Raw genomic sequence first — 23,858 nt, forward strand, 5'->3', positions numbered from 1 at the left:
ACAGAGCGGAGTGTGGGAGGAGTTGATCAGGCGGAACTTTTTGGCGAAGCTACATAGCGCAGTTCTGCCAGTCCCACGATTCGCACCAGGTTATGCCACAAATTTGTCTTTTTTTGGTATGGAGAAATAATTTCCTCAAGCTTGTATTTGTAAACCCAGACACGATTGATCAAATACTAATTTAGTAACTAATGAATAAGAGTTGTGATAAATTCCCAAATATAAACGACGTACAACTGTTGTTTTTATCAAGCTTTTCGCCAAAAATATCTACAAACAGTGAGAACAAGAGAAACACACACATATGCATACACACGCACGCACATGGTGCGTGCAATCATATGTGTTTGTCTTGTTCTCAGTCCTTCAGTTTTTAGATCATTGTGGCGCAAGGAAAAAATATCTCAAAAATAAATTCGCATAGCCTATACACAACGATTACGCACACACTGTCTCAAGAGACAAATGTTTATTTAGCGGATTAAGTATTGCAATATGGTCGTTCTTCGGCTATTTTGAAAAGAACCAGGAATGAAAGGTCCTTCAACACTTAAGTGTGGATGCGCTTTGACCCTCTTCCCCCAACACTCAACTGCTATTACATTGTTCACTGTATTCAGCCGAATATATAACTTTACAAGTGACATACAAAATATTGTTTTGCCGTTAAAATCTGTAAATATTTGAGAAAAACGATAGACATCGTATTTGGATTGGAGAGGGAAATTTACTCCGTTACATATGTAAAATATATCGTTTGGGAAATTGCCGATTATTCCTCTGGAGAATGAGCTGTCCGCCTGCGCGTCATTTTAAAAAGGAGAATAAACTGTACTGGACTGGATTATTTCCATATTTCTGGAGAGAATAGAGGTACTGTAAGCTACCCACTATAAGTAGCACCTCTCACGTTCTGTGTCGCTATCAAACGTAATGGACTCCCAGTTCGAACCAGAGGGGAGTCCCGGTGGTTCTTTGATCCTGACGGATGTTGTCACTCAGTCTCCCGAAATTCCCTCAGCACTGCATTCCAACCCTGACTACCCACCCCCCACAAAACAGTGTCTGGAAAAATATATAATTGTTAAAAATTAAAATAAAAAATCTGGACTAGAGCTTTTCCGATTCATTAAAATAACACTTCACCTTCAACCTACATTACTGGAAGTAATATAAAGCAGAAGGTGATCATTTTCCCACGGTCCAATGTGTTTTGATGAGCCATTCCTCTATAAACACAAGAGTATACTTCTCAGCAAAGCGTACACAAGATCCCGGAAAGCTAAATTATCTAAATATCAGCTAAACAAATGAGACACTATAATGCGTCACAGCCCTGATCTCTTCTGGGTATAAAATCTGCTTGAGCTTTATTAAATGTAGCTGGATGTGAAAGTCTGACTCATAGGCAGAGTTTGATGTTTAAACGGGGGGGGGGGGCAGGGGGCGGGGGGGGGGGGCGGGGGGCATCTCCTAAGGCCTGACTGCTCCAGTCAGGCTGGGCTCACTGGGCTACAGTGGAAGCTCATGTTTTCCATCCTTGTGCCTCACCCCCCCTGTTCAGAACTAGCCCAGCACCAGCACATACCCTTCTGAGGAGAGAAACTCATTTCTGCTGCACATTTATTCAGGCACAGAACCCAGCTCCAAGATTTCATTCACAATTCACTGCTACTTTACATTTCTGTGGAACCTTACGTCATCAGACCCTGGTAATAAATCCTGGACCCTGTGTGATATTCTTTAACATGTGAAATCATGTCCTGCAAGCCAAGTTTTCCCTCAGTGAACAGACAAGGTCAATCTTTCCAAGACAATTTTCAATCGAATAGAAGTGCTGTGATTGTTTAAAGGTAACGGTTAAAAGTACACCATTGAGCATCGCCATCTTGTGGTAGTTCCTACAATATCTCTTCTTCTTTGCAGAGTATTTATTTGAATCCATTTTAACTCAGTATAATTGTAAAAGGTCTATCTAGAAAACGATTTTTCTTTAAATTTAACTACTCAAATCTTTTCAACCTTTTTGGAAAGCATTAATTAATATCTGGACTATTTCAAATCCCAATTTTACATCATTAAATCAAATAAATTCTAATCTTACAAAAATGTAATCCTCACAACAGTACACTGACTTGCCTCAAAATTACACCAATAAGGAAATGAGGTGTGATGTCACAGTGGGGTGGGTTCTCTGGGACGGCCATGTGATATCGCAGGTAGGTTACCTGGGAGGGCCCTTTGATGTCACAGTTAGGTAGGTTACCTGGGAGGGCCCTTTGATGTCACAGTTAGGTAGGTTACCTGGGAGAGTCCTGTGATGTCACAGTTGCGCAGGTTTCTTGGGAGGGCCCCGTGGTGTCACGGTTCGGTAGGTTACCTGGGAAGAATCTGTGATGTCAGTTGGGTGGGTTACCTGGGTGGGACCTGTGATGTCACAGCTGGGCAAGGTCCCCGGGAAGCAGGGGCGTGATATTCACGGGATAGGGATGTGACAGAGGACAGAGCAGAGACATGGTACCTGTGCAACACCAGCACTACGCAGTGCCTCTGAAGAACACCCAGGACATCACTGGAGGCTCACAATAGAAAGAATCATCAGGAACCACAATACTTGTATCCACCTAATGCTCCGATGACCTAATCTGTAGGTAAAAAGACCACAAGGTACAATTTAGTCAGAAAAATGATGAGCATTGTTGGGCTGAATGGCCTGTTCTCATCATTATGTTATGTTACGTTATTGCTGCAGTATATCGCACTGTATAAATGGATGCAATGCAACTGCTATGTAAAAAAAAGTGGTATAAGTCTCTCTGGATAATAGCGTCTGCTAAATGCCTGTGATGTAATGTCATGTATTCCTTTTTCATAGTTTCCTTCCTAGCATCTTGAGTCAAATCATCCTTGAACAAAATCCAAAGAGGAAATTAGATATAAAGTCATCAGAAAAGAAAAAAATAGTTGTACTGAATGTACTGAAACCATGCTCAGTTGAACATCCATGCACTTGAACACTGCCTTAAAGGATGAGCCACCCAAGCAATTTGTTTCTTCACTTCTGTAACCGGAGCGAACCCTCAGTTCCAGCTAGGACACTATTTTTTTTAAACGATCGGGTTTTAACTGTTCATCTGTTTATGGTAGCGGTTGTTTGGCGCGAGTAACGCCGGGCACCCACCGCACGCGTCGCGTAAGCGTCGCGTAGCAGCACGGCGAAGCAGCACGACGCGGCGCGTAGCGTGTCTCCACTGGTTCCGTTTGTGTCGCGCAAAGGCTTGCTTAAAGCTTTATATTCCTAGTAGCTCTCGCAGTCTGCAGTGGGATTACATCGTGTATTTCACGTTTGTTCACGACTGTTGATTATGGGTTAAGTGAATACTTTGGTGAGAGACCCTTTTCAGTTTGTTAATTTGGTAATATTTCGTTAACTCGTAAATACGTAAAAGTAAACGCTTTCAAGAATTACCATAAACTTAAATCGCAACGTAGCCTGCATAACAATCAAACTCAAACTGTATTCATTTATTTGCTTGGTTAACAAGCGTGCCAATTTCATGAAGAATATGTAATGATCATGATAATAATAAATAATCCGTAATCAACCATTGGGAATCCCCGTGTTGTCTTGTCATTCACGTCAAAACATTCATAGGATCAGATTTAGTAAAATCAGCTAATCATGAAAAAGACAGTAACAGTTTAATCTTGAAGGGATATGAACACCACAACGTCATGAACACCGGAAGCTTTGAAGTACAAGTGCAATAAAGGCTTGCTTACAACTTCATTTATAAAATAGGTGCATTTTCATCGGCAAGACCACTAAATAATCTGATTTTTTTAAAAGCTCTGTGGATTATCTGATTTTTATTAACAAGACCCTTTTGAAAGCACGGCGAATGAAGACATCGGAGAAGTCAAATAGGCTGAGCAATGGTTGGTTGAAAACTACATCCCAACACTAGAGCTAACAAACCCCTGCTCGGTGCATTCACTTCTACGTCATTCAATAGGCTACGTCTTTCTGTGGTGTATTTTCAAATTTACCCCACCCCCTCCGCAAAATAGACAGCGAAACTAAGTTTGCCTTTTCCCCAGGTTCCAGTTATTTATTTATTTTTACAAAACGAAAAGGCTTGTATTTTTTTAGCTGCTTATAAAATATCTGGGAGGTAACTAGGGACACATCCCCAGTAATATAAGGATGAAATATAAATCAGAGCATGTATACCTAGCATTTTAGAGCATATTTCTGTGTATAAACAGGCCAACGTGACGCGCGACAAGCCGAAAAAATAGAACAGAAGCGAAAAACTACGCTTCAGTTCGCTTGTGTCGCGCGAGCTTCGCAGCCGGTACGCGACGCGTTCGCATCTGGTGGAGACGACGTCGCCCGCTGCCGTTGTAATAACAGTACTTCAACTACGCTTCAGTTACGCGCGTAATACGCGCGTAGTGCGCTCGCGGTCGATACGCGTGCGGTGGGTGCCCGGCTTAAGCCTACGCCGCTTTCATAAATATAGTGAGCACCATTTATTTTTGCCGGTTTGCCAACTCAAACACATTCGCTACTCTGCATCTGTTCACCACCATAATGTACTGCAAATAACTTCAACATAGTCATCTGTTTTCAAACATTAAATTTTTTTTGGCATACCACGTTCAACAAACGCAATGTTAGGAGTTGCTACTGACCACTGTTCATTCCGTGTGTTCCATGGTCAAACTGGAATGACGTAATCCGAACGTCACGATTCTGTGCAATTTTCTTGGAAGCGCTGGACAAGAAGAATTTGCTATTTTAGACGGGGGGAGACCATAAAGTGTATTCGGTAATATTTTCTCGTACCCAATTAGATATATGATTATTAGATATAAAGTAGAAACTGATAATATATGTATAATTATTTCTTTGTGTAAACATGTAATGTCATTTCTTATGGGATAACTGAATATTGTCTGGAAATGGTATTGTCCGGATAATGTGTAGTATATAAGCAGTTCGTTCGCTGTAGTGAGGCTGGCAGTCGGTGAGTGTAGTTACACGGGTAGAATTGATGCGCTGATTCTTTTGTTTCATATGTATAAATGTTGGTATAATAGTTGGGGGCACTTTTGTAAATAAAACACTCCGCTTGGGTTGCATAAGTTTGAGTCTCATCGCCAAAGTTCACAGTAAAATCTGCCGACCGACCATCCTTGTAACCACTTCCTCAATCATCATCAGTACATTAAAGTTATATAAAGCTATTTAATGAGCAATTGGGTTCAATATGTATGCAATGTAATGAAATAGAAGAGAAAAACATTAAAATAAAATTTACAAAATTTGCTTGTTAATTTAATAGAACCACACAAGGATTTGTAAGACCACAGGAATTTTATGGTGAAATATATTACCACCAAAATGTGCAGTGGCTTATAATTACAGACAGCATAGCCAAACCAATTTAAGCATCTAATGAACTGTGACCTCTCTGTGCCAAAATCAGACTTGGAACAAGATCACTAAGCCAGTGAACAATGAATAAAAGCCAATGAGAAACATTGCTGCTAATTGACTGTTAACAGATGGGATACTTGCTTTCCCCAGTAATACGACAGACAAAGAGACTGGAGGATGAAGAGGCCAGGTGCATCCAGGTGAGCCTGAACATCAGATTTCAGACCTTCACATTTTCCTTTCTGTTTGGACCTTCCTATTTCATATGAGATAGAGATCTTACACGACAAATAACATGGCATGTATAGAAATCCAAATTACCAAAAAGTTTTTTCAAGCCACTTTCAAGAATTTCAAGTTTTCAGGCATTTTATGCTATAGCTTGTAAATGAATGTGTATGTAGTATGAATGCACACCGTCCAGATTTTAATTTTTAGTCAACCATTAATGTTATTTCTCTTCTTTTGTGGTATAAATCGAGGGTGGGAGACCGTTCAGTGTTTCCAAATTCATATTCTGTACAAATCAAGTAATTCAGTTTCGGGTTTATCCACTAGATGGCGACAAGAAGCTACGGTGGTGGAGACGATTTAGTTCACTCTACACGGTCAGTGGTTCCCAAACTCCGTCTCGCGAAGCACCATGAGTGCTAATAGCTCTCAGAAGAACCTATAATAACTTGTTAGATCTCACGAGGGAGTGAATGAGTTATAAGCATAAGCCAGGTCTGTGAGGTGCATATTGTGTCGTGTTCATATTACGTGAATTAGTATGTTAGAGTTCCAGTTGGGAATACTGTAAAAAATTAATTAATTAAAAAAAAAACATCAATTGCAATGTAATTCTTGCTGTTTTCTTAACCAACATATTGTAGGCCAGTAGCCCAAAAAACAATACGATTGCAAAGAGTCTAATTTACTGAGAATCAAGATCTCTTGGTAAACCGAAATCTGTGGAGCGATTCCTGAAAAGCAGGTCAAACTGCAGACCCCCGCAGGGTAATTCCTCTGTGATAACCACAAGCAGAAAAGGCCTTCACTGCACACCTGAGGAAGCCTGTGTCAATATTGGCAATACCATCATCTCTCCGATGTACCGAGAGTTTGCCGATTCCGCTTTGCAGATCACGCACAACGACTTAACAGACTTTGATTAGGATATCGGGTTTGAATCTTTTAAACGATAACGTAACAGGCTTGTGGAAGGAATGAACTGTGTGTGGTGTGGAGGCAAAAACGTTGGACAGAACTGAAACAGATATGCAGTACTTGCAAACGGCCTTTTGGATCCCTGTGGCTGAGGACCAGATTATTATTATTATTATTTTCTCACTCAAAAAAAACAATGATTAAATGTAATGATTGTTATTTAACGAGGGGCCTTTTGGACTGCTGCTATTTCATATCCAGTTTTGGTGTTGTGACAAGATCAAGACAATATTATATTACTGGCATTTAGCAGACGCTCTTATCCAGAGTGACTTACATAACTTTCGCACAGCATTTACATTGCATCCATTTATACTGCTGGATATATACTGAAGCAGTGCAGGTTAAGTACCTTGCTCAAGGGCACAACAACAGTGTCCTACCCAGGAATCGAACTTGAGACCTTTAGGTTACAAGACCGGGTCCTTACCAATTATTGCCACCAGCTGTCATTATTAGTGGCTCTATAAGCTAAGGCACGCTCCTGCGACTGCTCAGCTCTCAGACCAGGTGGTGGTGTAGTACAATGGGTAAGGAAACTGGTCTTGTAACCCAAAGGTCACGGGTTTGATTCCTGGGTGGGACACTGCCGTTGTAGCCTTGAGCAAGATACTAACCCTGCATTGCTTCAGTATATATCCAGCTGTATAAATGGGTGGATGAAATGAAAGTTTCCCTTTGTCTAATATTACATTTTGTCTAAAGATCTGAAACCATTCAGTGTGAAACATGTGCAATAATAGAGGGAATCAGGAAGAGGGGGTAATTTCTGTTTCTCTGCACTGTACACAACCCACCACTAGGGGCTCTCTGGACTCGCCGGTGCCCGGGAAAGCTTTCCCTGTTAGACCTTTTAAGCTCCGCATCCAGTCTGATCAGGCTGCACTAATACAGGCCTGAATCTGAAAGGGTTTGGGCATGCTGGCTTCCCTGACTGTTTACAATAATGGAAGCCAATTAATAATGAGTGTTGGATGCGTAATACCTGCCAACACCGCATAAGTTCCCAGTGTTTTCACTTGCTAATCACAACCAGGTCTCTATGCCTGATTCAGCTTCATGGTTCATGGTATACGGTTCATATGTGTGAGTCAAAAGCACTTCCTGTTTCTTGCTCCTGTGACAAATCTGTGGTGAATTTCAAAACTCGCCTTGCCTTTTTCTGAAAAACCCAACCTTTATTTCGAACAGACACGGATGATAAGTGTATAATTGCAAGGCTAACTCCTGATTATTTTTCACAGAACAGCCTTGCCTGCCCTTTAAGGTATTTCAGAAAAGTCACCATATTTTGAAGAGCACTGCACATTCGGGATTGTAACAAAAAAAAGGCCCTCCCCTGGAACAGGATTAGAGGGCTCGAAGAAGATTTCTCCCCAAAAAAACCCCCCATTCAAATCTTCTGTTCCTGGGGCAAGAGACTGAGGCCCAGGGTAGCTCTGAAATTCTTCACGCTTGATAACGACGGATCGATTTACAAGACAAGCTTTCGGACGAGGGACAGAGCTCCTTCCCGTCTGCTTCTCCGGGCCAGAGGGTACGTGCCTTGTGTCCCGTTTCATTTCGGCAGTGGCTCCCCAACCCTCCTCCTCAACTGGTTGAAGGTGGGGGGGGCGGGGGGGGGGGGGGGGGGGGGGGCGTGATTGGGGGTGTGGGACAAAATAGCCGAAGGTCAGAAGAGGGAGCCATCATAGCTGAGGTCATAACAGAGCTATCAGGTCACTGTTAACATGTGGGGGGGGGGGGGGGGGGGGGGGATGTAGGAGCTATCTAGAGGATGTGGGGCACGTTCGGCGCCCGTGGTTCACTTTTGTGCTTCAGATTCTCATAGCCATGACCACGCCCCTTTTGGTCACATGGTCTGTTGTTGGCCTTGGATCAGGAGACACTGATTAAAATGAAATGCTCTCAAGTAACATCCAGTAACATGTTGTTGGCCGGTTCCTCATTCCACGTGTCTCTCAATGTTTTCCTTCTTCGTTGCTCTTTCTTGGATTGCGGAGACGCTGCATCTTGTGAACACAAACAGAGCTAGTTACAGTAAACAAGAGTAATCAGCCAGCGCTGGTGTTGCTTACATTCTTCTGTACTCAGGCCAGGCCTGAACAGTTTAAATTTGTATCTGTGTACGTTGTCAAAACCTACAGCGGAGAAAAGAGAGGAGTCCACAACCATTTCTGTTAGTTTGGCACTCGACAGATTGCATAACTGCTGCTGCTTGTTGTGCGATGAAGGAGGCCAGTGGAAAGGCTAAAATAAAAAGCTAAAAAAAAATGTAAGAAAAGTTTAAGGATTTAAACTTTTCCCCCTTCAGTTATATATCTTGAGATCTACTAGAATGTGTGTGCTTCGAGATGAGGTCACCACAAGGTCACATGACACGTATGAAGTAAGCGGCAGAAATGTCAATATTGACATTCGGCATAGAATATCTCGGCCTTCCCTTGAAGGATATCTGGGATCTATGCATTGGGGAGTGACTCATTTTATTGTAAGTGGTGATGATAGTGTATCAATGACAGATAATGGCTATTCCAGATCAGCCAGGACTTCAGACCCTCACAGCCTGAAAGTCAGGTCAGAGTCATTTGTGGATGTCCGACATTCCCTTTTCGTAGTTTGTCGGGACAGGCCGATCTTTTGAATGGGTGTTCTCAGAAGAGAAAACATGCTTGGGTTATCTGCAAGGTTATCATTGAAACTCAGTAAGCAATAAACACATGGAAATGACCTGTTCACCTATTTCCATCAATGCAGTAACTCATTTGTTATTTCAGTAATGAACTCCTTAGGTATGTTTTTGCTGTCCATCAAGACAGGTATTGACCAGCTACTGATTCCTGTTACAACTGCCAGGCCTCAGTGTCAGTACCATTATTACCAGAAACGCACTTACCAAAGTTACCAAAGAGGAGTTCTAAGGATTTAAAAAATGTTGCTTAAAAGAAAGTGGTTCAAGCTGAGCTACAATAAGACTTGTGTCTGGAGGCGACACTTAAAATTGTATCTACATGTTACACTTTGCATAAACATTATTTAAACTGAAAAGGCGAAATTTTTCTCCCGAAATTGCACACATCAGCTATTGTTTGACTTCACACGCATCTTCACACAGGCAGAAAAGTTCTGTCTCTTTTTCATCCCTCCTTTCATCCCAAGCTTCTTCATCCCTTCATCATTTCTCCCTTTGCCTCCGTTCTTTAGCTCTTTTCATCTTCATAAGATCCCGGGGGCGACGCAGACGCAGACACAGACGCATACGCGCGCGTTTAATAACGACAGTCTTTCTCTTTGTCACCGCCATATCAATGCCTCCCTCTCCGTCATAAATCAGACCAAAAGCTGGGGCCCCTCCCCGTCAGTCTTTGATGAGAAAGGGACGAGCGTACTGTAGGAAGCGACGGGCGGAGCGCGCTCAAACAAGATGGCCGTTCACGCGCAGGCCGCCATCTTAGCGACAGGAGCTGAATAAGAGCGGGCTTGCTTGGCGGTGCACAGATGGCGGAGGTGAGGAAATCTGCTGCACAGAAAAACGTAAAGTAGATGAGGACTGAGCCTGATTCACCGACTGAGTTAGTGTGACTGGCAGCTTGTTTTTGTCCGTGACGTGATGAACCTAAGCAGGTGTTTTTTTAATTTTTAAAAAATTTTTTATTTCATAATATTACATATTTCGCTATTCTAGAGACCTCTGAATGTACAGTGTGTCAGCTGAAAAGTACCATCAACAAAGTACCACTTATTAATTCAAGAGACAGCTTTCGCTAAAATATGGATTTATTTACTGGAAGGCTACAATGCATGCCTATCTACGCCACAGCTATCTTGCTTATGACAATACCTCTGTCTTTTAATTATACTCTTAAATATAGGTTGGCATGTGGAAAAAGCATAATTTGTAGGATTTGTCTCCCCCAAGAAATGTTAGATATGTATATCAACCGTAGTATTGTTTTTCAGCTTGTAAAAAAACCCACATTTTAATGACTTCCAACAATAATACCACTTCTACTGTACAATTCAGCAAAGCTAAGTGCTAAATTGCATGTTCTAAAGACTCAGTATTTTTGAGTTGTATTTCCCAAGCTTAAAACTTCAAAAGTATCCAGTCCTTGGCCAGTAATAACATTGTTGGGTAAACAGTTTAAATCTGCTGATGGATGGCTCATCCTGCCAAAGCACTGGTCTAGGGCATGGATGGGCTCCACGGTTTGGTAATGAATTCAGATGGTGCCAGTGCCAACTGTGCCTGGCAGTGCCTAGACCTGGTTGTGCAGGCCGCACTGGCATGGCCCAGGTTTGCTGCCAGGCTGTGGGCCCCTGGTACTAAAATCAGGGATAGGAGAGTTTCAGTCAGCCAGGATGTAAAGAGGATGAACAACAGTTTAAATCATTGCTTCTGCTATAGTGTTTTAATGGGCACATTTCTCATATAATATAAAATCTGGGCTTTTGATGTCGGAGTAGAAATAGGGGTGGGGTTTACTATAAATGAAAGAATAAATGAGGAAAGAGAAAGAGAAAGGAACGTGAGGCTTTAGGCCATGAATACAAACAGAAGGAGAAAACAGGTCTTATCTGAGGGCTTTAACTCGTTAGTTGTTAAAATAAATACAAGACCCCTCCCATTTCATGTTTGTTTTCAAAAGCAGAGACACAAATACAGGTCAACGAAGAGGTCCAAACAGACTGAAAGGTTTTTTTTTTTCCCTCCAGAGAGGTTGAATAAACTTATTTGCGAATAAAAATCTAAATCAAAGGGCCTTTAAAGTTAACAGAATTCTCTACTTAAAATAAGGATATTTATAGCAAACCGATCGAATCAACAAGTGTTAAGTGAGCAAATCATTTTGTTGCATAATATTTTAAATTTAAACACCATAACATGAAAAAACGACCAATCAGATTGTTGAGCCATGGTGAAGGGGGTAGTGGCTGCCATGTTTAATGTTAGTTATCGGATGCTATAATCCTGCTTGCTTAGGAAGTTAGTTACATTTGCAGTCTATGGTAACCACATAGTAACCAGAAATTGGTAACCTTATCTGGACAAACCAATTCTGAATTGTGACATGTACAGAACAACAACAACAACAACAACAACAACAATAATAATAATACAGTTTATGGTGTCATAAAACGATGTGCCTTGTGCCAGTGTCTATATAGGGTTAGGGGTTCAAAGTTCAACAGACTCTGATACATCTGTGTAGCTCCAGGGGCCTCTGCCACACAAAGTCACATTTTTTAAAACATGCTCGCTTGGTGGAGTAACAGCGACGTAATCAAATCACTGAGATCATCTCCGCCAGGAGAGAAAGAGAGCGTGCGGTTTAACGAGACACTCCGGTCTCCACCCTCCCTCATCTCCGCACCCCATTCCGGTATATTCCGTGCAAGCTGGAAAGCCGATGCCTTCTGTTATCGGAAAACACGGCGGCTTAATCATGGCTTCAGTGTAAATAAAAAACAAGCAGTTTTGTGAAACAAGCGGCAATGCTGATAGCTCACACTGAAAAAAAAAGAAGAAGAAACATCTCAACGGCTGTCTGCTCTGTTCCCCCCAACAAACAAATTACACTTAATGAGTTATTCTTAGGTTGGTAAGCATCCAGTTCCTTTCATGTTCAGCCAGTAATTGTCTCAGAATGCTCCCGAGGAAATCGGGGCTGATGCGGGCAGCAGATACGCTCCCGGATATTGCCTCCCCCCCTGGTCGGCAGGGAAAACAAAATTCGGAAAACCGAGAAAACCCCTGACGTAGGCGGCGTTGCGGTTGGCTGTCATGTCCGGGGCCCCCCCAGTCGGTCGCTCAGTTGATGCCTCTTTTATTGTTTCCTCCTTAAAAGGAAGTGGAAACAAAGGTTTGTTTCGGGTTAGAGGAGCGTCGTCGGCCCTCAAGAGAAAACATCGGGCCTTAACGAAAAGCTGGGAAGCCCCCCAACCGAACAAACGTGCAGAGTCCGGCATAGGTTTTCCACTTTCCATCTCTCCGACCTCATTCAGGAAGATCTGAACCAATGACACATTCCATTGCCTTGACAAAGGAAATGACAAAGTAAGAGACACAATGAGCCAATGGGACAGCAAGATGTCTGAATGATGTCACCAAGACGTATCTGGAGAACTCCGTCAACATCTGTGAATAAAGTTAGGTTTCCCCCGTTCTGAAACTCTGTGTACTTTTAAAAGGATAAACTGAACCCAAACAGCAATGCCAGACACGAAGGCACTGCGGACCTCCAATAGGTGGAGACACGTTTAATTAAATAAATCATTCCTTAATCCGAACCAGATGTGTCTCTATCATTTTATCGGCAGAAGTAGAATTAATTCAACGCGAAGAACAGAACACAATTGGAAAGCGCATGTGGTTTTATTTACTCAGTCTCCTCCGGACTGTATTGTTTCAATAATATGCCAACATACACAGGACTGAAGTCATTTCTAAACATTTTTTTGGTCTCTGGTGCTACGCTCAAAAGTGAATTTTCTCAGGAGCAGGATGGACCAGGCTGATGTTAGTGATCCTTTGAAGATGCTTGATTTAGTGGGCCAGTCTCTCTCTCAAAAAAAGAAAGAAATAAATAATACAGGAACATTACGGGAAGGCAGGCTGAGAAAGCACAATGTGAGAAAAATATAGGCAGGAAGGAGAGGATATGAAATGAAAAGCAAAAACCGGAATAAGATGGAAATAAACATAGATCAAAACAGGGCGAAGACCAGAAGGGTATGCATTACTGCAAAACACAGGGTTAACGTGACAAAATAAAAGACACGACTTTGTGAGCTCAAGTGAAAACACGCCACTTGTGAGCTCTCAAAAGTCCCAAACATTCTCTCTTTCATCGCCGCGCACTTCAGACCTTTTATGTTCACCTGGTACCTGGCTCACCCGTTAATTAGAGATCGGCGGGGCGGGACCTCGCAGGCCGCGCAGGCTCGTACAGGCCGGGACGGGGGGCCCCTTCAGCGACCGTGTTTAGGTGCTCCCTTCTCCTCCAATATTGAAAAAAAAAAAAAAACATTTCCTCCAAACAACAGACCCTGGTGATTTCAACAACTTTACTGGTGTTACGCTGCTCTTCCATTTCTCTCAAGTCTGAGTGCGTCTCAAAAACAGAGAGAGCACCGTGTTTAGGGTCTCCCCACTCCACAACCGAACTGAATTGTTTTTTTCTGCGTTGAAGATTATTTATTTATTTATTTATTTATTTACTTACATACATATTTATATTTATGTTATCTTGATAAATTTGATGTATATTTAAAATGCAGCCAAGTTTCTCTGCTGGGAATATATGAAACACACACAGACAGTGCAGTTGTTGGCCTTCTTCAAGCAGGCTTATCAACACTCTGGGCAGCCAACCAAACATTTTCCTCGATTTTATTTTTGTGGAATATCTATTTTTGTTTTCCCTTTCGATATATTTGTTCAAAGTCCTTATCACTGTCCCTGGACACAGTTAGGAGACGGTACCATTGTCCCCATAGCTCCCCACCATTGATTTTTTTTTTTTACTGGCCTGTTCAGTTTATCTGTCCACCACCTTGTAGCTCTGACATGCTCTTCTGATAAATCCAATGAGGAAAGTGCACATGCTTAATAGCTCCTCACAGTGCACGCAGGCATGACAATATAACATTTTCAAATAAATAAGAAGCTTACGTTTCTGAAACAGATGGTGCCTTTAGAAGCTGAGTGAACCGTCTCCCTGTAAATCTTAGGTGATTATTGAAGCTAATTACAAGCCGCACTCTTGGCTCCAGTTGCAAAGGAAACAAAGGGGACACATATGGGGAAGAATGTGGCCAAAATCAACAAGGAAGCTTTACTCATATCTGCCACAGGAAGGGGGCCAGAGGGATTCTGGGCGTCTCCTATATGTCTTAAGTGCACGTGTCAACTTGTCCACGTGATGTCATGCCTGGAACAAATCTGACAAGAATTTTAGAAGAGAAGTCTAGAATGTGTTTCCCCGGCAGCACCTGCCAGTTATTAGCCTCTCGCAATGAAAATAAATTCTAGTTTCAGAAAGTCCACGAAATTGTAAGTCTGCCACATAAAAAAAAAAAATGCCTTCCATTCCATGTACATTTGGATATATTTAATTCGTAATGAAATCCAAATGGATATGCGTGTGACATCTTAACGGCAACACAAACAGTCAAACCACTCGAAATACAGCAAGGCTTCAGTAAATTCATAACCAAACAGGGGTTTGCATCGTTAACTGGGGTAATTAAATACATTTTTAATTTTGGCTTTGCATATCAGAAAGAATGCTCACACGGTATCTACAAGTAGCAGTGCAAGTTCGGGAAAATAAAATAGTGTATGATGTCCTTGAATTGTACCAAGAAGCACATACTACCAGACTAAAATAAAATATGTAAGTTGACATCCTTATGTTTTTATGATTTTTACATTATTGCCATTTGGCTGGCGCTCTTATCCAGAGTGACTTACAGGAAGAAGACAAGTGCATAAATCTGGGTTCAAGAGCAACAGTAACCCTAGATATGGGAGTGAGACCGTACTCAGCGACCACAAATATGAAGACCAACGATCAAATGTAAACTGGTTTAAAAAAAGTGTTTAAGAAGAGACCCTTATGGGAAACAAATTGCACGTTAAAAAACCACATGTCAACGCCCAACTTGTGAAGAGTACACATGTGAACTAAAAAAATTATCCCACGTGTAAGATAAGAGCAGAAAAGGTAACCTATGCTATTTCAAGTCACAAGTTTCATTTACATATGTGAAAGTTTGTAGTTCACATTTGAAAACGTTCCAAAAGATGCAAGTTCCACATGACTTCATGTGGCCAATCACATGTTAAAATGTGACATTTTCTTTTCACATGAGAATAGCAATTAAATTATTATGGAAAATCGCATGTGAAATTGTGATTTTTTTTTACATGTGAAGAGGCAATTTGCATGTGTTTTTTTTGTTTTTGTTTTTTTTGTATGGGAATGCATTCTGAAAAAATAACCCATAAGTGTGTAGGAATAAAACAGCATGGGACCTCCCCCACCAAGTTAATCAAAGTCAATATTACATAACGTTCCCGAAAAACAGTCCCGTGTTCAACCCCAAACTGATGCCTGCCTCTGAGATCCAACACCAACATAGCTCAGTAAAAACGTGCTATCGTTAGCATGCACAAGCGCATCCTCCCAGTGGAACCAGCGAACGGTATCTTATTTCTTTTGGCCCAGCGTCCTATCCGCACAGTTCTTATTTTCCACTCTTGTGACAATCCAGAGATTCTTCTGTAACGTCCCCAACTGTGACAGAGGACGCTCTGAGACCTCCAACAGCATGTCAGCAGCAACTACTGCGCATAAATCATATTTATTCGAAAATAGTGAACCTTTTCAAATGTTAAATTCCATTAAGTTGCACATTATAAACAGGAAGCATCTGCTGTCCATTCGAAAAAAGGTTGGGTCACCAAGAGATCGTTAGACAGGGAATTTGTTCCTGGCAATGGGACGTCAAACACATTTCACCAATCCCATCAAGCTGCACACAAGACAATGCATGCTCTTTCTCTGCAAGTCTTTTCCATCAAAGGTTTTTTTTTTTTTTTCCCAGGCTAAATTGCGAATATAAAGATAATGTTTGGTTGTATTACTGAAGGGCTGCAACAATAACAAAATCACATAATCTATGTCTTATTGGGAGCATCGTTTTTGGATTGAGAGGTCCCGCGCTCGGTGCTGCTGGCTGGTACATTCTCATTGTCCTGCCGTGGAAAATTGAGGCTGGGGTTGTTCTGTGCGTCCCTCTCTTCTTCACCTGTTGTTTCCAAAACATTGTCACAGAGCCCGTGGATACAGTTGTCTACATGATGTCTCGCCAGCCCTTCAAGGAATGCATTATATTTAGAATACCGTCCGTATTTAGCTTATCCCAGAGCCTCGTTTATTTTCCACACCATTTAGCATCTGCTGGGTTTGTTTTTTTCTTTTCTTTTTTTCTTTCTTTATTTCTTTCTTTTTTTTTTTGCCCAGAACAGTGAGAAAATTCATGGAAAACAGTTCTAGTTTCACAATACCCAATTAAGTATTCCTCCCACTCTTTCGGGTGGAGAGTGGTCTGAAGCATAAGACTCGGTATTGTGGCTGCAGTAAGTGTGTGGGTGTGCCCGCGAATTCCATTGATAGGAACAAAGACTTGTTTTAATCAAAGGAGTTTAATTGGGCCCAATAGCATGTTGCTAACTTGTTGCTATTCTGCAATGCTGAAATGTTTTCACAGTCGTTGCTATTAGTTTTTATTACTTTTATTAATTCTTTAGATGTGTTTGGACACAGTGAATGTTAAAGAGAGCGGCAGATACAGTAATTTTGTCAGGAAATTGATATTGATTCATGAATAGCAAAGTGCGTACTCTTTAATGGGTTTCCAATGGGGAGAACCTGACAAACTAAAGCATGGCTTTAAGCTTTTGAGAAAATGTACGCCACTATTTTGATGTCAGGTCCAGTTCCTTGCCTACCTCTTGGCAGGATGAATCATCAGATCCATGTTTCTCAGGCATTTCCTGGCATATGTTACTGTGAGAAATGAAAGACAGCAAGGGGCACTATTTCACTGTGACGGCAGCCCAGAAATTTTGGCCTCCTGCAAAAAATTCTTCGCAGTATTACTTCACGCCCAAAGCACGGATTTCACTTTTAAAATGTAAGACTTGGATCATGGCTAGCAGAAAATGACTTTACTACAAGAATCAATTACTCAGTCAGTCAATCAGTTGGTGAGAAAATGTGCCAAGAGTTATTTAATGTGACAGAGGGGACGCTACTGTCCTTAAGGCCGATTCCTCCATTTACACCCCAAACAAAACAAAAAAAGGGATCAAGCCTGGGGGGTCATTACCTTCCTGCTCTCCAACAGCCCCACCCCCCCACCCCACCCCACCCCACCCTTCATTCCTCTCAATCTCTCTCCCTCTTCCCCAAACAGCGACGGCCTCTCAGCCTCTCAGGACTGACAGGGGAGTTATACGCGGCTGCTCCCTCCCTCCCTCCCTCCCCCTCCCTCTCCCTCTCCTTGCCTCTCCCTCCCCTCCCTCCCTCCCTCCCCTCTCTCTCTCTCGCTCGCTCACTGGCAGGCTGCCACTCCGCCCAGCTGCTCTGTGATAGAGCAGCGACGCTCCAGCACGGTCCCTCACACGCTCTCTCTCCACCTTCCGCACCGAGGAGCTGAACTCACTGAGCAACACGGACGCAGCATGACCCAACACAGGGGCGCCTTCATACGCGCGACCACGCGCGCCAACAGCCGCCCTCTGAACTAACCGACTCTTCTTCCAACCCCGAAACCTAGAACCTGATTTTCAGACGTTTGACTGGAGCTGTACTATCTTTTTTTTTTTTAAAGTGGAGTACTGAGGAGCGTCTGACCGTTAAGGACGTGAAAAGGTATTTTCGAGATGAGTCGTCCCTTCTGAGAACGGGGCGTCGCGCTCAGTGTCACCGACCCACCCAACCTGCGTATCGGAGCGCCCCCCCGAGGATCCCACTAATGAGTCTCAAGAAGAGGCGAGCCGGCGTGGTGTTCAACTGGCACAAGTCCTTCGCTATCCTTGCCCCGTGGAGGAAAGGTACGTCCGCGCTCCACTTTTTCAAAATCGGTCCCTGCGCGTGTCTCCTGGAAGTGCCTTCTGGGATTTCGGAAAGGTATAACGCTACCTGAGGTGTGACAGGGCGCAGTTAATGTCATATACTGCTTTTAGGGGGGGGTCTGACGTTCGTGTCGACACTTCTGAAGGCTTTATGTCCATCAAAGGCATTTCCACACCGCGTCTAGAAACAACTGTTTGCTGTCAGTCGGGGGCATTTTGTCAGCCAAGGAGAGGAAATGGTACTCCAAAAAAAGTGCCTTTCCAGCAATCGCTGTGATGCGCTGTGATGCGTCTGTTGTGTGGTGTACATGCTGATGGTCGGAAAGTGTCAGTTTGTCTGTGTCAGTACTTAACCCAGGGATGGGATTCAGCCAGTAGTTCATTCCAGCATTTTCAACTGCAGCTGTCTGCTTGATTCTACATAGAATCATAGAGTATCAGAAGATTTCATTCAATACATGTTTTTTTATTTTGTTTTTTATTTTACATTCCTGTGGTAAACCTATAACGTAATTGAAATAAATATTTTAAATATCTTGAGGGAGAAAAAAAAAGTATTTCAGTACAGTGCAACACTGCCGGGGAAACGAGATGCGGTCCAGCGCATTTTTTTTTTGAATGCCGATATGTCCGTGAATATCGCGTCACCCCAAACGGAGAGGTGAGACGTAACAATTACAGAAACTGCAGCGCTTGTCATTTGGCGCGGAGTCCAGACACAACAAACCCCCGTTTGTTTACTGAAGTAAAAAACCAAAAAGAATTTAGTTTAAGAAAATATATATACACCGTACATCTTTGTAAACGTTGTCAAAAACATATCCAAGTGTGTTCGTATCTGTCTTAAACAATATAGGAATTTCCCGCTGGAAACAGTTTTGGTGTTTTATTATTAAGGGCAGTGGTTACAATGCTTTACTTGCAAAGCAACAGAACAGAAATGGAAAAAAAATTAGCGGCTAAATCTCATAGGAAAGGGAAAATGACATGCTTTTACTTGTGTTATGAATGGAACTGTCAAATACATTTTAGCCTGGAGAGGCATTTAACTCCTCCATCTTTGGCTATAGTGAGTACATATTGTATTAAATTCATCCTATTCCTATCATATCAGAATGGGAAGGGATAGCATGAGGATAAATGTGAAACACTGCTGTTTAAAAGCATACATAGGGCGCTAATAAAATGCGTTGAAATTAGGACTTTTTTGTACAGAACACAGAATGTGGAGGCACTTATCTTGTGTAAACTCATACTATGCTGTTTAGTAAGACAACTATTACTGGTTTCTCCGCATTCTCCGAAGTAGCATTAGCAAGACAGCAATCTTCATGGAGAGAATTGCTTGACCCTCCTTTGGAGTGGATGGTCTCCTTTTGATCCACACGCATTTGTTTGGTCCCATGAAACCTCGAGTTTCCAGGGGATTCCTTCAGGATGTGTCTGCACGGGACACTTTGCCAGCATTTCAGAAAGACAAATGCTGATAATGTGTCATCACCTTCCTGTGGCAAGTGAATTGCTGCAGCTGCGACGGTAGCAGGAGATGGGTTCTGTACAGGTTAATGTGGCAGATAACAATGGCATCAATGTTCCTTAAAAACTGAACTTTGGCCAACAGTAACACAACGATCCTTTTCTTTTGAAATGTACAAAAAAAAAACCTGACTCATCTCAAAAAAAAACAAAAAAAAAAAACAATGTGGCGTGACAACCAAAATAATGAAACACTTGGTAGTTTGAGTTAAACCTGGCCGTCAATCAAAAGATCCTTTTTTCTTAAGAAACACACATGTCCTCTGACTCAGAAGGTGAAACATGCAGAAGCATTGCACACAATGCATTCTTTATACCTGCAGTCAGAAATGATTCAGATATTGAGGAATTCGAACTTCCACCCAAGGGCAGGAAATATAAAAAAAAAGTGCTTTTAAATAAAAGAGAAATTGGAGAGAAAAAAAAAAATTCACAGGTTGCCGTGGTGAATTACGTGGCGACGTCATACATTTTCGGGGCCAAATGGGCATTGTCACTCCTTGCCAGCACTCCATTCAGGATTTGTTATCTGAGCTCGCTAAGCACTGTCTGACCCTGTATATTTCCAAAGGGGCTGACACAGTCCAGAAGCCAGGCTGATTAAACGCAAACCGCTGCATTCACCTGGCTAGTGTTGGACGTCAGACATCCCCTGGTTTTTATAACATGTCTCTATATCACGAAAGCAAAAAAAATAAAAAATAAACGTTTTATGAAATAGTAATTCATACATTTTGTTGGGATCTGTAAAGACTACTCTTGGCAGAATGATTCATTAAATGCTGGTAGGGGAAGTGTGTGTTGACCTTCTTAGCTGCAAGAGGCTGAAATTCATAAGTGGACTAAGCCCTCTACGGAAAACACTTTAGTAATTTATTTACGTAGCGAACTCCCCCAATATCCATTATTACCGATTTGTTTTTATAAACATTTTCTCAGATGTAAAATGGCTAACCTGAGCATTAAAACCTGCAACCTTCAGACAACAGCTGTACAGCTGCCTAAAATCCTCTGTAACTCAGCCATGCCGAACAGACTTGAAAAGAGTTTTCCTCCTCCGGAACATTCTTGCAGTATCCTGAGGCCCTGGATGATAAAGAGAGTGAGCCCTGTTATACCCCTGGATTGATAAGCTTCTTCGGGGAGCCTGTGATGGACGTCACGTCCAAGGAAGCGGGGGTGGGGGGGGGGGGTGGGTGCGGAGGGGGGGAATCATGTCTCCAGTCATGTTGAAAGACATGATAGTCCAGAGCTGCCCTGTTTTTCGGGGGCTGAGGAGAGAGGTGTGTGCCAGAATTTCACACCTCATCGCCTGGGGCATCTGGTTTTAATCATCCCAGCTGGTCGTACCAGGTTAGGGGGCCAGAAACCTGTTTTTTTTTTTTTTTTGTTTTGTTTTTTGTTTAAGAGACAATGGCACCCGTATTGCATATTTAAGAGAACCGTTATACCTTGTAATAGGCAGCACTTCACACAAGCGCATGCTCTAAGCACTTATTTCCAGTTTCTCCAGATACACCTAATGTTCCTCGTGTTGATTATCAGTCTTATCAGGCAACGATTCAACCTGTATAGTTGCTTGATTTACAGCTAACCTCTGGTTCTTGTTCCAGCTGATTCATTGCCTGCGTGTAGACACATCTGGAATGATAATAAATCTTTGTTCATATCCAAAAAATGTAACACCTTCTTTGTTCTGTACCTACATTGCGGTCTGGCTTCAGCGGGATACATACAGTACCATAGACAATATGAAAAAAAAACATTCCTATATTTAGAAAATATAAATCACAAATAAGGGATTCCTTCCATTATAAAAAGGTTTGTGCGTGTGTGTGTGTGTGTGTGTATGTGTGTGTGCTAGTGCTTAAAAATTTGTATTCCATAAGCCAAATCTTGTCTGTAGCACACACAGAAGCAGTCCCAAAAGTCTGACCACCCAAACGGCTAACACAGGACCAAATGTCGCACATGCTTCTTGGTCATAAAAATAGCTCATGATTGATTGGTGGGACTCAATCTATGACCTTTTGTCTGACATCTTGGGGCACTAGCTCAAATTGAATGAATGCCACAGGCAAATAAATACTATTATAATTGTATGGGAGCACTTAAACCTGTCCTGTCTGTTCAATTCTGAGGGTGTCTACCCTTTTCCCTCAGGGTAATGTTCTGTATACTCACACTAAACACTGTTAAGGCTTTTGGATAAAAAACTTAATCACTTAATCATTTCCATACGGAATCCTTCATGATAAAACCATTTAGCTAGTGTTTTTATCACAAAGTTATTAACTGCCCATAATTGCTTCTTGGTCAAGGTTCAGAATGACTTGATGTTATTATCAGTATTTTTATATTATTATATATCAATTAAATGTTCCAAATACGTAGCGAAATACAATGTTTAGGTTGCATGTATACAATTTTCTGACACTGTTTATAACCAAAAAAGTAACAGAAAGCACAGTTAGGTAAATATCCAAACGTCGGAAGTATTTTAATGCACTGCCGCTCCTCGTACTTTAAGTGCCCTGAACTCTTAGTGTCGTCTGTGGTTGACAAGGAGAGCTGGAGGAGTACAAAGAAAACGTCCTTCTCTTGGCACACAGCTGTCAGGTGACAGGTCGTTACTTGCTGCTACCATTCGCCTCTGTCTGAGTCCTGCTACATCTTCTGCTGGAAGCCTCCCAAAAATTAGGTGGAGAGGGACAGATAGACATCTTCCCCTATCGCTTGTAGATGGGCCACCCCCGCTCCCCACCCCCAGCCCCCCACCATCCCCCCCGCCCCCCCCGCTGGTGCGGCCAGTGTGTTTGTCTTGCGATAGGGAGTAACGAACGCTCAGGGCCGGGGTGGGACAGTCCCGCTGCCCCTTATCCTGAACTGTGACCACAGGCATTCACAAGTGCATCAGTGGTAATCCATCGCGCTCACTTAACCCCTCACGGGTTGAGTACCGTACAATATGGCCGTGTTGCAAAACAGCGTTACACCACTGTGGCAAGGCAGCAGCATTTCAACAGTCTCGACGGACTCGTTATGTGAATTGTTTCCGAAAAACCTTGTTTGTCTCAGTTGACCGGGTTAGAAAATGGTCGCCTTGTTAGGATCACGCACGCCTGTGCGCTCTGGAGGGGTGACTCAGTGGTGCTGAGAATGGGCAAGTCTGAAAAACTGACTCATTTTAATTACAGGTGGGGGACCTCGTCCGAGCACTGAGAGATCATGTAGACATCTGTTTGTCTGCGCACTACTGCAGGCGCTTGGCAACAGTACAGTGACATCACAAAGGGGGATTGTTTAGATACATGTTAAAATACAGGGGTGCAGATTAAAAGAATACATGAGGTGACCTCATGCCTTTGTTACAATGGTTACAATGTATCTTTATGGCTCAAAACATATCTTTAAAAAAAAAAAAAAACCTGATGAGCATCTGGTCTCAATCCATGTTTTGGTACACTTTGTGCATAATTCAAATGTAAAAAAAAAAAAGCAAAACTTGTAGTAGGAAAGACTGAGGGGTTGGTGAAGGGCTATCACATACTTCTCTCCAAATATTTTAAACAGATGAAGGGAGAGGAGGGTTGTTTTCTCGTCAGAATATGCGCTTCATTTCACTTCACCCACTGGAGTGTTTTCAGCCAATTCCTTGATGTTGTGAACTTCCACATTCTTGGTCCTCAGTGGCCATTCCATGTGGATACCGTCACTGTAAAATGGGCTCCATTGTCTTATTCTGCAGCTAATGGACAAAATGTGGCCTGGGATTTAGGATTCTCGTGGAGACACTTCTTAGAACTACACATGTAAAATGCATTATTTTACACTTTAAAACCAGTCGCTATGGCAACCTTCATAAACCTGAGTTCAACCGCTTCTCTGCTGCACTATAACAAAACATAAATGCGGTGTTTTATAAATAATCCTGATATATTGAAGTGGTCTAAAATAAAAAAATACAGACCTATAAATCACCAACTGCAGCTTTTTTTTATGGACAAACTGAACACCTTA

General features: G+C 42.3%; 1 protein-coding gene across 1 annotated transcript in view; it reads left to right on the top strand.

Moving 5' to 3' along the window:
* The first annotated feature begins 17,788 nt into the window (after window positions 1–17,788).
* si:ch211-250c4.3 (uncharacterized protein LOC100535981 homolog) overlaps window positions 17,789–23,858 on the top strand; it is a 35,729-nt gene continuing 29,659 nt past the window's right edge. Inside the window, exon 1 of the mRNA XM_035400973.1 lies at window positions 17,789–18,281. Within this exon, the coding sequence (XP_035256864.1) occupies window positions 18,203–18,281 (79 nt within the window). The 5' untranslated portion in view covers window positions 17,789–18,202. The remainder of the gene's footprint in view (window positions 18,282–23,858) is intronic.

This window comes from Anguilla anguilla, chromosome 18 (genome assembly GCF_013347855.1).
Source record: "Anguilla anguilla isolate fAngAng1 chromosome 18, fAngAng1.pri, whole genome shotgun sequence".
Classification (NCBI taxonomy): domain Eukaryota; kingdom Metazoa; phylum Chordata; class Actinopteri; order Anguilliformes; family Anguillidae; genus Anguilla; species Anguilla anguilla.